The sequence below is a fragment of the Otolemur garnettii genome, unplaced genomic scaffold (genome assembly GCF_000181295.1).
Source record: "Otolemur garnettii isolate 467f Iridium unplaced genomic scaffold, OtoGar3 scaffold00038, whole genome shotgun sequence".
NCBI classification, from domain to species: domain Eukaryota; kingdom Metazoa; phylum Chordata; class Mammalia; order Primates; family Galagidae; genus Otolemur; species Otolemur garnettii.
The window spans coordinates 6152268-6165766 of record NW_003852433.1 but is presented as its reverse complement, the minus strand read 5'-3'; the positions used below and the strand labels follow the sequence as shown (position 1 = coordinate 6165766).

General features: G+C 37.4%; 1 protein-coding gene across 1 annotated transcript in view; it reads left to right on the top strand.

The window, feature by feature from the left end:
* The window catches only part of SART3 (squamous cell carcinoma antigen recognized by T cells 3), a 40736-nt gene that overhangs the window by 3919 nt on the left and 23318 nt on the right, over positions 1-13499 (top strand). Inside the window, exons 2-3 of the mRNA XM_023513246.1 lie at positions 6574-6700; positions 7872-7976. Of these exons, the coding sequence (XP_023369014.1) occupies positions 6574-6700; positions 7872-7976 (232 nt within the window). The remainder of the gene's footprint in view (positions 1-6573; positions 6701-7871; positions 7977-13499) is intronic.

Below are 13499 nucleotides of genomic sequence, written 5' to 3'. Positions count from 1 at the left end.
GCCGGTTGAGCTATAGGCGCCGAGCCACTACCTATAATTTTTTAAAAAGAATACTTGAGGTCGTGTTTCTTTTGTAGTTGATTATCATCTTTTTGCATGTAACTTGATAAATGCGAAGCAGTTCACATTTCTCTAATTCATTTTTTAACATGGGGGCGGGAGTCACAGTCCTAGGTCATGAATCTATTGTAGCTGATAAAATCATTGCCACCTTTGTCATGTATTTTCTGTCTGCATGGCTCTGTTTCTGGGGGCCCTTCTTGGTGGTCACTTTGTCCTGTGCCAGTTCCTCAGTCTAACCTATTGCTGAGACTTGCTATCTAGTAATTTGAATCATCCCATTAGATTTCCCCCCACCCCCACAGCACATGCGTTTTGGTTCTTGCATATAAATTTTAGAATTATTTTGTCAAGGTCTGTGAAAAATTCTATTGGGTTTTTGATTGGAATGGCATTGAACTTAAGGATTTTTAGGAGAGAATTGCCATCTTTGCCATATGAATCTTCTATCCTAGAATGTGGTGTATAATGCCGTTTATCTAGGTTTTTAATATTTTTCAATAAAGTTTAAAAATATTTCTCCATATAGGTCTCACACTTTTGTTAGATATGTTCCTAGGTACATTATGATGTTGTTTGTGCTATTTAAAATTACTTTTTTTTTCCCCCTAAAGCTTGCTGTTTTATAGAAATGTAATTTTTTTATTCTGGTAAAAGAACCCACATAACATAAAATTTACCATTATAACCATTCCTAAGTGCACAGTTCAGGAGTGTTAAGTGTATTCATGTTGTGAAACAGATCTCCAGAACGTTGTCATCTTGTAAATCTGTAACTCTGTACCTGTTAAACAACTCTCCTTTCCCCTTACCCCATCACCTGGTAAACCGCATTCTAGTTTTCTCTCTCTTATTTTAGGTACCTCATATGAGTGGAACCATATGTTGTCTTTTTGTATGTAATTGATGTTTATACATTGCTCTTAATGCTTTTCACCATGTTAGTCTTGTTTATTCTTTCCAATGATTTGTTTGTGGTTTAGTTTCGGTTTACTATACAGTCATAACATCTGAGAATAGTTAGAATTCTCATCCTTTTTTCTCTTTATGTCCTTGATTTCTTTGTTTGATTGCTCCAGCCTCAGACACCCAGTACAGAGTTAAATAGGAGGTGATGCTGGGAATCTTTGTGGTGTTTTTTAAAAGGACTTCTGAGGTTTTGTCATAAGGAATTATGTTTATTATGAAATTTTAAAAATATTTTCATCAGGTTAAGGAAGTGCTTTTCTATTCTTTGCTAATTTTTAGTAGAGACAGAGTCTCCCTCTTGCTCAGGCTGATCTTGAGCTCATGAGCTTAAGCAGTACTCCTGCCTCAGCCTCCCATGGTGCTGGGATAACAGGCACAAGTCACTGTGTTCACCCTTACTTTGCTAATTTTTAATCATGTACGGGCATTTTTATCAAATACGTTTTCTTCACTGATGTGATCATATTTTTTCCCCCTTGAATCTGCTAATGTGAAAAATTAGACTAATTGATTTCCTAATGTAAATTTGGTCATTATATATTATTCTCTTTATATATTTCTATTTTCTAAGATGTTATTTAGTATTTTTATATCAGTGATCTTGAGTGAGTTGGCCTGTATTTATTGAATTCAATGTGTCGGGTAAAGAGATGCTAACTATAGGCAGAACATAAGACAGACATAGTGTTTATTCTTTAGATGATGCTGGAAATGAATCGGATACTAAAATGGAAAACAGCTTGCAGCAGGTTGGGGGCTCCTTAGGAAAGAAACCAAAAAAGCATGACCAGGGGAGGCTCCTCCGGGGAGGTGAAGTTTAATTAGGAAGGAGCGTCCAGGCAAAGATCTCGGGAGAGAGCCTTCTAAGCTAAAGGAGCCCTAGGTGCCCAGCCCTCGAGGTTAGAGAAACCTTGGTATGTTTTGAGTACAAGATGCTCTATGTGGTTGAGGTGCCAGTGGTTTGAAATGTAGTTGGAGAGAGAAGCTGAAGCATGTGGGGACTTCACAAGAGGCAGGGATTTATACCTTGTTCCAGGGACACTGGGAAGCCACAGCAGGCTTTTACTATTGTAATAGTGAAATATAATGAATTTTTGTTTAAAATCTAATTACTTGAACAAAACCCTGTAATCCTTTATATTTGTGTTCTGCAAATGGTTCCTCCATTTAAAGGTTCACAGCTAGTTAATTGTGAAATTTTTATCCTAAAGTTCAAGTAGTCACATTCATCGGCTGTCATTCTGCACTTTAATGAAATGGCTACTAGACTGTGTTGTCAGAAGGCAGAGTGATTTGAATGAAGTGTAGGTGATCTGTTCTCTCTGGAGAGGGAAATATTTATTGCTAAAATGTTGTGACATGCTGGAAGGGAGATACTAATGAAGTCTTATGTGTAAGACAAGGTAACCCTGTATCCCACCTTGTCCAAAACTTTTTTTAAAAATTAACCTTTTTATTTTGAGATAATTATAGATTTCCGTGCACTTGTAAGAAATAACACAGAGACATCCTGTGTACCTTTTACCTAGTTTCCTTCAGTGGCAATGTTTTACAAAACTATGGTGTATCACAACTTCCGTATTGACACCGCGACACTCAAAATAACAGGTCAGTTTTGTCACCATAAGTATCTTGCCTATTACCCTGAAAATAAGTGGTTCTTAGCCTTCCTATTGCTGCGACCCGTTATTACAGTTCCTCATGTTGTGGTGACCCCCACACATGAGGAGTGGTGTCTTGCTTCCTAAGACCATCGGAAATATGTTGTTTTCCGATGGTCTTAGGTGACCCCTGTGAAAGGGAAAAGGGTCGTTTGACTCCCAAAGGGGTCTCAACCCACAGGTTGAGAACTGCTGCTGAAAATTTCCTTCTGTGTGTTTTTCTATCATTTTATAGTTTTAGATTTACATTTTACATTTAAGTCTGTGATCTATTTTGAATTAATTTTTGTATAAGGTGGGAGATTGAGTTGTGGTTTATTTTTTTCCCTATATGGATATCCATTTGCTCCAGCATCATTTGTTGAAAAGGCCCCTTTTCCTGCATTCATCATTACATTGCTTTTTCATCTTTTGTCAGAAATTACTGGGGCATATTTGTGTGAGTCTGTTCCTGTTTTTTAGTCTCTTCCCTTGATCTATGCATCTTTGTGCCAAATTCACACTGACTTACCATTGTAGTAGACATAGTAGGTCTAGTGATTCCTCCCATTTCATTCTTCTTTTTCACGGTCATTTTTAGCTGTTCTAGGGCCTGTGCCATCCCATATATGTTTTGGAATAAGCTTGTCTATGTCTACAGAAAACCTTGTTGGGATTTTGATAGCTGTTTCATTAAACTTATAAGTTAATTTGGGGATAATTTACTACGTTGAGTCTTTCAATCAGTAAACACAGAATATCTCTCCAGTTTTTAGGTCTTCGATTTCTCTTCTCAGCATTTTGTGTTTCTAAGCATACAGATTCTATGCATGTTTTAAGTTTATGCTTAAGTATTATAGGAGTGATTATAAATGGTACTGTGTTTTAAAATTTGTTTTCAATATGTTCATTGTTTTTTGTATGTTTATCTTGTATTCTTTGGCCTTGCTCAATTCACTATGGCATTGTCTTCTTAGATAGTCACGTCATTTACAAGTCAGGCTGGTTTTATCTCGTATTTTTCAATCTGTACACCTTTTTTATTTCCTTTCTTTGTCTTATTAAACAGGCTAGCACTTACAGAACTTTGTTGGTAGAGTGGGGAGAGTGGACCTCCTTGCTTTGTTCCTGATTTCAGGAGAAAAATATTTAACAGTTTGCCATTACAAATGATGTTAGCTGTAGGCTTTTTATAGATGCTCTTTATCAGGTTGAGGTATTTCCTGTCTATTCCTAACTAGCTGAATGTTTTTATCATAATGATTGCTGGATTTTGTCAAATTCATTTTCTGCATTGATACTATGATTTTTCTTTAACCTTTTAACATAAATTATAGTTAATAATTTTCAAATATTGAATTAGCCTGGCATGCCTGGAATAAATCCCACTAGGTTATGGCGTATGACTCTTTTCATACATGGAATTTCATTCTTCATGTTTCCCTTTCTACTGTTGCAGCTGCATCCTACTTGTTTTAATTTACTGTATTTTCTTTTTTTTTTTTTTTGAGACAGAGCCTCAAGCTGTCCCTCTGGGTAGAGTGCCGTGGCATTACAGCTCACAGCAACCTCCAACTCCTGGGCTCAAGCGAGTCTCCTGCCTCCGCCTCCCAAGTAGCTGGGACCACAGGCGCCCGCCACAACGCCCGGCTATTTTTTGGTTGCAGCCATCATTGTTGTTTGGCGGGTCCGGGCTGGGGATTTGAACCTGCCACCTTAGGTGTACGTGGCTGGCGCCTTAGCCGGTTGAGCTATAGGTGCCGAGCCAATTTACTGTATTTTCATAGTTGTTCTTAAAAATTTTCTTTGAGACATCTTTGACCCATAGATTATTTTAAAGTGTATTGCTTAATTTCCAAGTGTTTGGAAATTTTCTTACTGTTGAAGGTTTCTAATTTGATTCCATTATGGTTAGAAAACATACTTTGCGTGATATCATTTCTTTTAAATTTGTTGAGGTTTGTTGTATGGGCCACGATACGGTTTCATGATTACTTGAGAAAAATATGTATTGTGTGTTGTTGGATGGAGTATTCTATTTTTATAAATTAGATAATGTCACTTGGTGGGGTTCTTAATGTCCTTGCTGATTATCTGTCTAGTAGTTCTGTTGGTTATAAAAAGTGGATGTTGGAGTCCCCAAATGTAATGTAATTGTGGAGGTGTCTCTTCTTTCAGCTCTGTTAGTTTTTGGTTTGTGAATTTTGAGGCACTGTTTGGTTCACACACATTTAGGATTATGTCTTTTTGGTAGATCTTTTTATCATTATGCATTTTTGTCTCCGACAGTTTTCTTTCTTCTGAAGTTTCCTTTAAATGATACTAATATATCTGCTTTGTCTTCTTTTAAATTGATGTTTGTGTGGTATGTGTTTTTCTGTTTTTTTTTTTTAATTTCAGCCGACTTAAGTCTTTGAATTTGAAGTGAGCTGGGTTTTGATTTTATCCACTCTGTACCATTTTCTGGCTTTTAATGAGTATGTAAAGGCCACTTCCATTTAAGGTAATTATTGATGTGTGAGGTCTAAAACCTGCCATTTTATTATTTGCTGTTTGTTTCCTCTGTTCTCATTCTTCTATTTCTCTTTCCTTGCCCTGTTGTGTGTTATTTGAACATTTTTAAAAATTCCTTCTTGATTTATTTATAGTGATTTTTAGTGTATTGCTTTGTATAGTTTTCTTACTGGTTGTTTTGGGTATTAAAGTGGTATCAGTGTTTTACCATTTAAGTGAAGTATGAAATCTTCCATTTTAGTCCTGTTTCCATCCCCATTTTTAAATAACATTGTCTTAAAATGTTTGTGTCGTCATTTCGTGTAATTTAGAAGCCCACGAGGAGAGAAGCATCATCTGTTGTACTCCCCCGTCTCTGCTCTTGCTGTCAGCTCTGTCTTCCCTTCTGAGGCTCCGGGATGCCGTCCTTCCTTCCTTTTCCTTTCCCTGAAGAACTTCCTTTAGCTGTTCATCCAGGCAGGTCTGCTTAGTGATATTCTTTTAGTTTTCCTTTGTTTCAGATGTATGGTAGCTTTTTAAAAAAATTATTCATTTATTTGAACTTTTAGTTTGAAAACTTTGAAATGTAAAAATAAACCTTTAGGTTCTTGTCACTCAGCTTCAACAGATAACAACTTGTTGCTGTTCTTTCTCCAATAAGGGTTTTTATTTTTTTTTTTTAGTAAAAGAGCTATTACAATGCACCTGATGTGCTAAAAGAATTTTTTTTTTTTTTTTGGAGACAGAGTCTCAAGCTATTGCCCTGGCTAGAGTGCTGTGGCGTTGCAGCTCAAAGCAACCGCAAACGTGTGGGCTTAAGAGAGTCTCTTGCCTCAGTCTCCCAAGTAGCTGGGACTACAGGTGCCTGCCATAATGCCTGGCTATTTTTTGTTGTTGTTGTTGCAGTTGTCGTTGTTTTAACTGGCCCTGGCCGGGTTTGAACCCACCAGTCTTGGTGTATGTGGCCAGTGCCCTGCCCACTGAGCTATGAGTGCTGCCCTAAAGAATGTTTTCATATTTCTTCTTTGTGAGATCCTTATGCACTGGTAACTAGTGGTATCCTCATTTTATAGATGAGGAAATGGAAGCTTGGGAAAGTGAATAACTTGCTGTGGCCACACATTTTATTGTTTCATTAGAATGTTTCTTTCATTTCAGCAAGAACCCAAGTATCTTCTAAGGTAAATTGTAACAGATTTGAGATAGCTTTATGTTGATTATAAAAGCCTCTTTCATTGTTTCCTCTTTCTCTTGTTGAGGCTAAGTGTTACGTTGCCATTTCAGTGGCTATCTCAGATAGCTCATTTATTTTGTTTGTGGCTGATATGTGTGCTGTCATCAATAGTGACAAGCTAAGTTAACCTAGTTGATGGCATTTTAAATTTCAACTTCTGTTTTCTTTTCCTTATAGCTGTCTATCAATGTCTATGACTACAACTGCCACGTGGACCTGATCAGGTTGCTCCGGCTAGAGGGGGAGCTTACCAAAGTGAGGATGGCCCGCCAGAAGATGAGCGAGATCTTTCCCTTGACTGAAGGTAAACGTCACTGGTCAGTCTGCTTTTCCATACACAGAATTGAGGAGGATATATTTTTTAGTTTTTAAAAATTTTTAAAATTTTACTCCTAGCCGCCAGGTTTATGTAGGTATTTTTCCAGTGATGAAAGTGGAATATGCTCTGTATAAAAAATTTGGAGTATATAGCATGGTGGAAAGAAAAAACGTATCATTCAAGGTCAGCTATTCTTAGTTTATTGTATTATAGCTTTTTTGCAAAATATAATTGTGATTATACAACACCGATTGACATTTTGAATCCTGATTTATTTGTCCTAAGTTTCTGACAGAAATTGTCTATGTAATTAAACTTTACTCCCCTTCTTTCTTTTCCATTCCAGTATTGATACATTTAACCCATTCTCTCAGAACTAAAAAGTTGTAAATATACTTGATTATATTTTGTAATTAAACTTGTATAAATGTAAATATTTCATATACGAATTTATTCCTTAATGGTTAAGGCATTTAGGTTATTTCTACTTATTTGTTTATTAGAAACATAATGTACTGAGCAACTTTTTAGTTAAATCTTGGAGAGATCTTTTGGGCAGGAATTGCAAACCCTGGCCTTAGATCCATCTCTGACCTTTTCTCTCTTGTGCAAAGCATAACTGCTGAGTGTAAGTGCTGAAGTCAGATCACCCAATTTCATTTCTGGCTGGACCGCTAACTAGTTATGTGATTCTAAGCTGATTATACATAAACATTCTAAGACTCAGTTTTCCTACCCGCGAAATGAATATCATGGTGGTTTCTGTCTTGCAGTACATTATAGAAGAGATGCGCTATTCTGTTTACAACACTTAATACATGCATGGCATGTCCTGAATCCTTAGATAGATGTCATTTTTATTAATGACACTATCACCTACATTGTAGGATTGTGATAAAGGCTGAATGAGAAAACATATGCCCAGCAGGTGTAGGATATTATGATTTTAGTGACTTGATCTTATTTGGAAACATAAAACTTCTGTGTGCCTAGTTCACATTTCAAGAATTGAGTTTTGGGGAACTGTGCCAGGTTGTGCAAGGTGGATAAAATGTTTGCATGTTGATATCTCTTAGTAAAGAGAGACATCTCCCTGCTTTCAGCCTGCCCCTTCATGTGAGAGAGATGGTAATGGGGAAGTGCTGTTATCTTGCAGAGCTCTGGCTGGAGTGGCTCCACGACGAGATCAGCATGGCCCAGGATGGCCTGGACAGGGAGCACGTGTACGAACTCTTTGAGAAAGCTGTGAAGGATTACATTTGTAAGTCCTGTGGGCTTTTTAAGGGTATTTGTCTCTGCTGTTGTGGATGGTATTGTGAAATGTTGCTACCCAGAAAAGAGAATGTTAGTTTTGCAGTGGGGAAGTTTTTTTTTTTTTTTTTTTTTTTTTTTTTTTTGAGACAGAGTCTCACTATGTTGCCCTCAGGAGAATGCCGTGGTGTCACAGCTCACAGCAACCTCACATTCTTGGGCTTAAGTGATTCTCTTGCCTCAGCCTCCCAAGCAGCTGGGACTATAGATGCCCACCACTACACCCGGCTATTTTTTTGTTGCAGTTGTCATTGTTATCTGGCTGGCCTGGGCTGGGCTCGAACCCGCCAGCTTCGGTGTATGTGGCTGATGCCGTAACCACTGTGCTATGGGCACTGAGCTGAGCCAGTTGGAAAGATTTGAGTTTAGTCATCTTTATTTTGGTCTTTAATGGAAGACACTTGGTTTTAAAGTAAAAGTGGAGGAAATACTTACAATAAGTAAGGAAATGAGTATGCTCATCCCCAGCATTTATCTGGCAGGGAGAACTTAACTTGGTATTTTCAGGAAATTAAAGGTTACCTTTTTTATGTTGAATAGATTTTTAGAGGTTTTGGACAGAATACCTTTTTTTTGGGAGATAGAGTCTTGGTCTGTCAACCCAGGTAGAGTGCAGTGACATCATCTCAGTTCACTGCAACTTCAAACTCCTGGGTTCAAGCAGTCCTCCTGCCTCAGCCTCCCTAGTAGCTATGACTACAGGCATGTGCCACCACGCCTGACTTTTCTATTTTCTTACTAGAAATGGGGTCAGGCTGGTCTCAAGCAGTCTCCCCACCTCAGTCCCCCAAAGTGCTGGGGTTATAGGTGTGAGGCAGAATGCTTTTTCAAAAAAATATATAAACCATTAAAAGAAAGACATTTTATTTTGAAATGATTATAGAGTTATAGGGAACTACAGAAATAGTACAGAAAAGTCCTGTGTATTCATTCCCCCCATTTTCCCCCACTGTGTTATAATTGTAGTGCAGAATCAAAACCGGAAAGTCACCCGTGGTAAAATGTGTGTGTAGTTCCCATGACAGTTTATCACGTGTGGATAGGCATACCTACTCTCCATGGAGTCTGCTGCCAGAACTGCTCTGTCCCCAGTGAAATCTCAACTGCTGCTGTTGACATTTTGAGATCCTTTATCCTCCTCTATGTATAGTATAGTTGTCTTAAATATTTTTTTCTACATGTATTCAGGATCACATCAGACAATGCTATGGAAAAAATGTTTCTAGAAAGGGTTTAAAAATTTTCCACTTTTTAAATTATATATCTTTTTCCCTGTTTCTGATTATTCTGATTCTGGGCATTTATCTTTGTGAGAAGCACTGATACTTTGAAGATAGACTGCCTTGAGGTAGAGAATTTTTTGTCAGCCAGGAATTCACAGTTCTTTATAGTTTATAATCTGAATAATGAAAATAATAATGAAAATTCACTTTGTGAATATAAAATTATACCAAATATTTTTTTAAAGAGATGTGGGTGGTTCTTGCCATGTTGCCTAGGCTGGTTTTGAATTCTTGACCTCAAGCAATCCTTTAGCCTTAGCCTCCCAAGTAGCTATGATTACAAGTACAAGTTAACCATACCTTACCTTCTAAATTTTTTTTGTTTTGCAGTTTTTGGCCGGGACTGGGTTTGGACGTGCCACCCCTGACATAGGGGGCTGGCACTCTACTCCTTTGAGCCACAGGCACCACTCCTAAATTTGTTTTTAAAAGCTCTACCTGTGCTTCTACTCTGCACCCCGCGAGTCTCCTCTTTTGGAATTACTGATAGCATTTGTTAGCAGTGTGTGATGTTCCTGTGTTTTCTAATGATTCTCTCATTCCTTTCTTGCTGTCCCAGAGTAATTGATAATAGTACCAGTTATCTTTCTCTGAGGGTCTATGGCCATCCGCAGATTGTGATATTTTGCTTCCTTTTTGGCTTTATATCATCTGCTGTCAGGCCTTCACTATCACAGTGTACCTTTCTTTCCACCAACTCCTTTAGGTCTGCTGTGGATCAGGAAGCCAGATGACCGAACTTCTTAGATTATGCCTTGTAAATGGTTTTGAAGAAGGGTCCGAGGGACTCAAGTGTTATTTTCAGAGGCTTTGGTACATAGGAATTGTATCAGTTGTTTTAAATGTTCAGAAACAACTTTTGCCCACTTCCTAGTTTTAACCTATATTTTGGACATTTGAAAATGGCAGGCATAGACCTCTGTTTCTTAGCATGTACTCAGTAGTGATTTTCAGACTGTCTGAGAGATCTCTTTGGGCCATTGATAGGATATGGTCATGGACCTTTGGCTCTTTAAAATTCCATTTGTTTGCTCTTTAAAGGAGCCTAATGTAGAGCTCATGTGCCTGTTTTGGATCCTGGGGTAGTGACACATTCTTCTTTTTATCTCCTGTAGTCATGGTGGATTCTGTACTTTTGGGTTTTCTAAGTTTAAAATACTATTTCTTGAGGAACAAGGGAAGGATGTTCCCACTTACCTTTGCTTTTTTAATATCATACTGGAATTCTGAGCTAATGCAATAAAATAAGAGAAAGAAACGAAAGGTGTACACATTGGGAAGAAAGAAAACAACTTTGCAGATGACAGCATCATTTATGTAGACAATCCAGAAGAATTGACAAAGAAAAAAAAATTCTGAAACTAATAAGCAATTATAGTCAGGTTGTAGGATACACAGTTAATACACAAAAAGTTAGTTGATTTCTTGTATACCATAGACAAGTGAAATTTGAAATTAAAAACACATTATTTACATTACTACCCCAAAAGTGAAATATTTAGGTGTAAATGTAGCAAAATATGTACAAGATGTATATGAGGAAAACTACAAAACTCTGGTGAAAGAAATCAGAGAAGACCCAAATACATGGAGAGAGAGTTCATGTTTATGCTTAGAGGACTCAGTATTGTCTACCATGTCAGTTCTTCCCAGCTTGATCTATGGAGGCAATGCAGTCAAAATCTCAGCAAGTTATTTTGTGGATATCAAACTGATTCTAAACTGATTCATAACAAGAGGCAAGAAACCCAGAATAGCCAACTTGATATTGAAGGAGAAGCAGAAAGAAGACTGACATTGCCTGACTTCAGTAATCAAAGCAGTGTGGTACTGGGGAACGTAGTCAATGGAATGGAATAGACAACCCCAAAATAGACGCACATAAATACAGGCAACTGATCTTTGACAAAGAAACAAGCACGATACGGTGGAAAAACATAGTCTTTTCAACAAATGGTTCTTGAACAACTGGATATCCATGTGCAAAATAGTTAATGTAGACACAAACATTATACCTTTCATGAAAATTAACTCAAAATAGATCACAGACCTGAATATAAAGCTTAAACGTATAAAGCATCTAGAAGATAATTTTGGAAAATATCTAGATGATCTTGGTTTGTTTGACATTTTTAGATGTAAGAGTGAAAAAGTAAGGCATGGGTTAGAAGAGTATATTTGTAAAAACATATCTGATGAGGGACTATGGTTTAAATATACTAAGCACTCTTAAAACTCAATGATAAGGCCTGCGTGGGGGCTCATGCCTATAATCTCAGTACTTTGGGAGGCAGAGGCAGGAGGATCACTTGAGGCAGGAGTTTATGAGATCAGCCTTAGCAACATAGCGAGACCCTTTATTTACACAAACTGAAAAAAAAATTAGTGGATGTGGTGGCATGTACCTGTAGTCTCAGCTTTTTGGGAGGCTGAGGTAGAAGGCTCTCTTGAGCCAAGGAGTTGGAGGCTGCAGTGAGGTATGATAGTGGCATTTTACTCCAGTCTGGGTAACAGTAAGACCCTGTCTCTAAAAGTTAAACACCTCCCCCCAAACCCAGAAAACTCAGTGATTAAAAAAACAAACAACCCAATTTAAAAATGGTCCAAAGATCTTAATAGACACTTCAGCAAAGAAGATGGCAAATAAGCATGTGAAAAGAATATGTGATATCAGGAAATGAAAACAACATTGAGAGATCTCTACATGCTTATTAGAATGGCCAAAAATCAGAACCCTGACAACACCAAATGCCAGTAAAGATGTGGAGCATCATAAACTGATTACTTGTGGAAATGCAAAAGGTACAGCCACTTTGGAAGACAGTTGGGTGGGTTCTTCTAACACCATGCCTACTCTTACCGTGCCATCCAGTGTTTACTCTCCTTGATATTTACCCAGAAGATAGAAAACTTATGAGTACACAGAATCTGAACGTGGATGTTTGTAGCAGATTTATTCATAATTGCAACCAGGATGACCTTTAGTAGGTGAATTGTGGTACATCCAGACAGTGGAGTATTATTTAGTACTAAGAAATGTTATCAAGCCAGTCTGAAAAGGCTACATATTATTTGATTCTAATTATATGGCATTCTGGAAAAGTCAAAACTGTGGAGTCAGATCAGTGGTTACTGAGATTTAATGAGCACAGCAGGATGAATAGGTGGGGTGCAGAGAACTTTTAGGGCGGTGGAAACCACTCTGTATGGCACTGTAGTGGTGAATCCATGTCCAGACTAACAGGATGTGTGAAACCAGGAGTGCACCCTAATGTACACTGTGGGCTCTGGGTGATAAAGATGTGTCAGTGTAGGTCTGTCAGTTGTAACAAATGTCCTGCTCTGGGTAGGGGATATTGATAATGGGAAGTGCTGTGCATGTTTGGGGGCAGAGGGTATATGGGAAATTTCTGTACATTCTGCTCAGTTTTGCTGTGAGCTTAAACTGGCTTTCCTAAAAAATAAAGTCTACTAATTTAGAAAGACCTAATCATGCTTTTTATTTCTTTATAGATTATTTGAATATTGGGAGGAGCCATGATACAATCTTTTGGAAAATTAACTTCTCTTTAGAGGAGGAGCTGTTTTATAGACCATCTGTAAACTTGCCCTTACCCTCTGCAAGGGCCTCAGATGTAGCAGCTAGCTCATTTCCATTTTAATTTCGCAGCCCATATGGCAGCTCTGTGTTGGTAAGCAAAAACAGAGTAGCTAACAGACTTTGCCTAAGTTCTTTGAAATAGCTTTCCAAGTGAAAAGACAAGCCTCAGGGAAACATAAATAGTAATTTTCAAATTGGCTGCTGCTTTTTAAAAAAGATATTTTTATGTTAAAAGGCCAGTATATAGGTTTCTGAAATTATTTTCAGATACTTGAAAAGTGACTTAATAGGCAAAATGTGTACAGTAAGAATTGATACACTCATAGTTTAATTCATTAGTCTGGTCTTAAAGATATGGGAGTGAGTATTTAAAATGTCGAAAAAGAAGGTAACCATGTCTTTTTTGTTTAAATATCATTAATAATAGAGATTTGTAACATAGATTTCTAGTGACAAGATTGGTACTTTTAATTTTCTTCTTTCACTTTGGCTGGAAGGCTTAAAAATGAATCATGATTCAGAAATTAAAAAATATTACGTATTACGTATTACCATGTGACATAGACTTTTTTTTTTTTTTTTTTTTTTT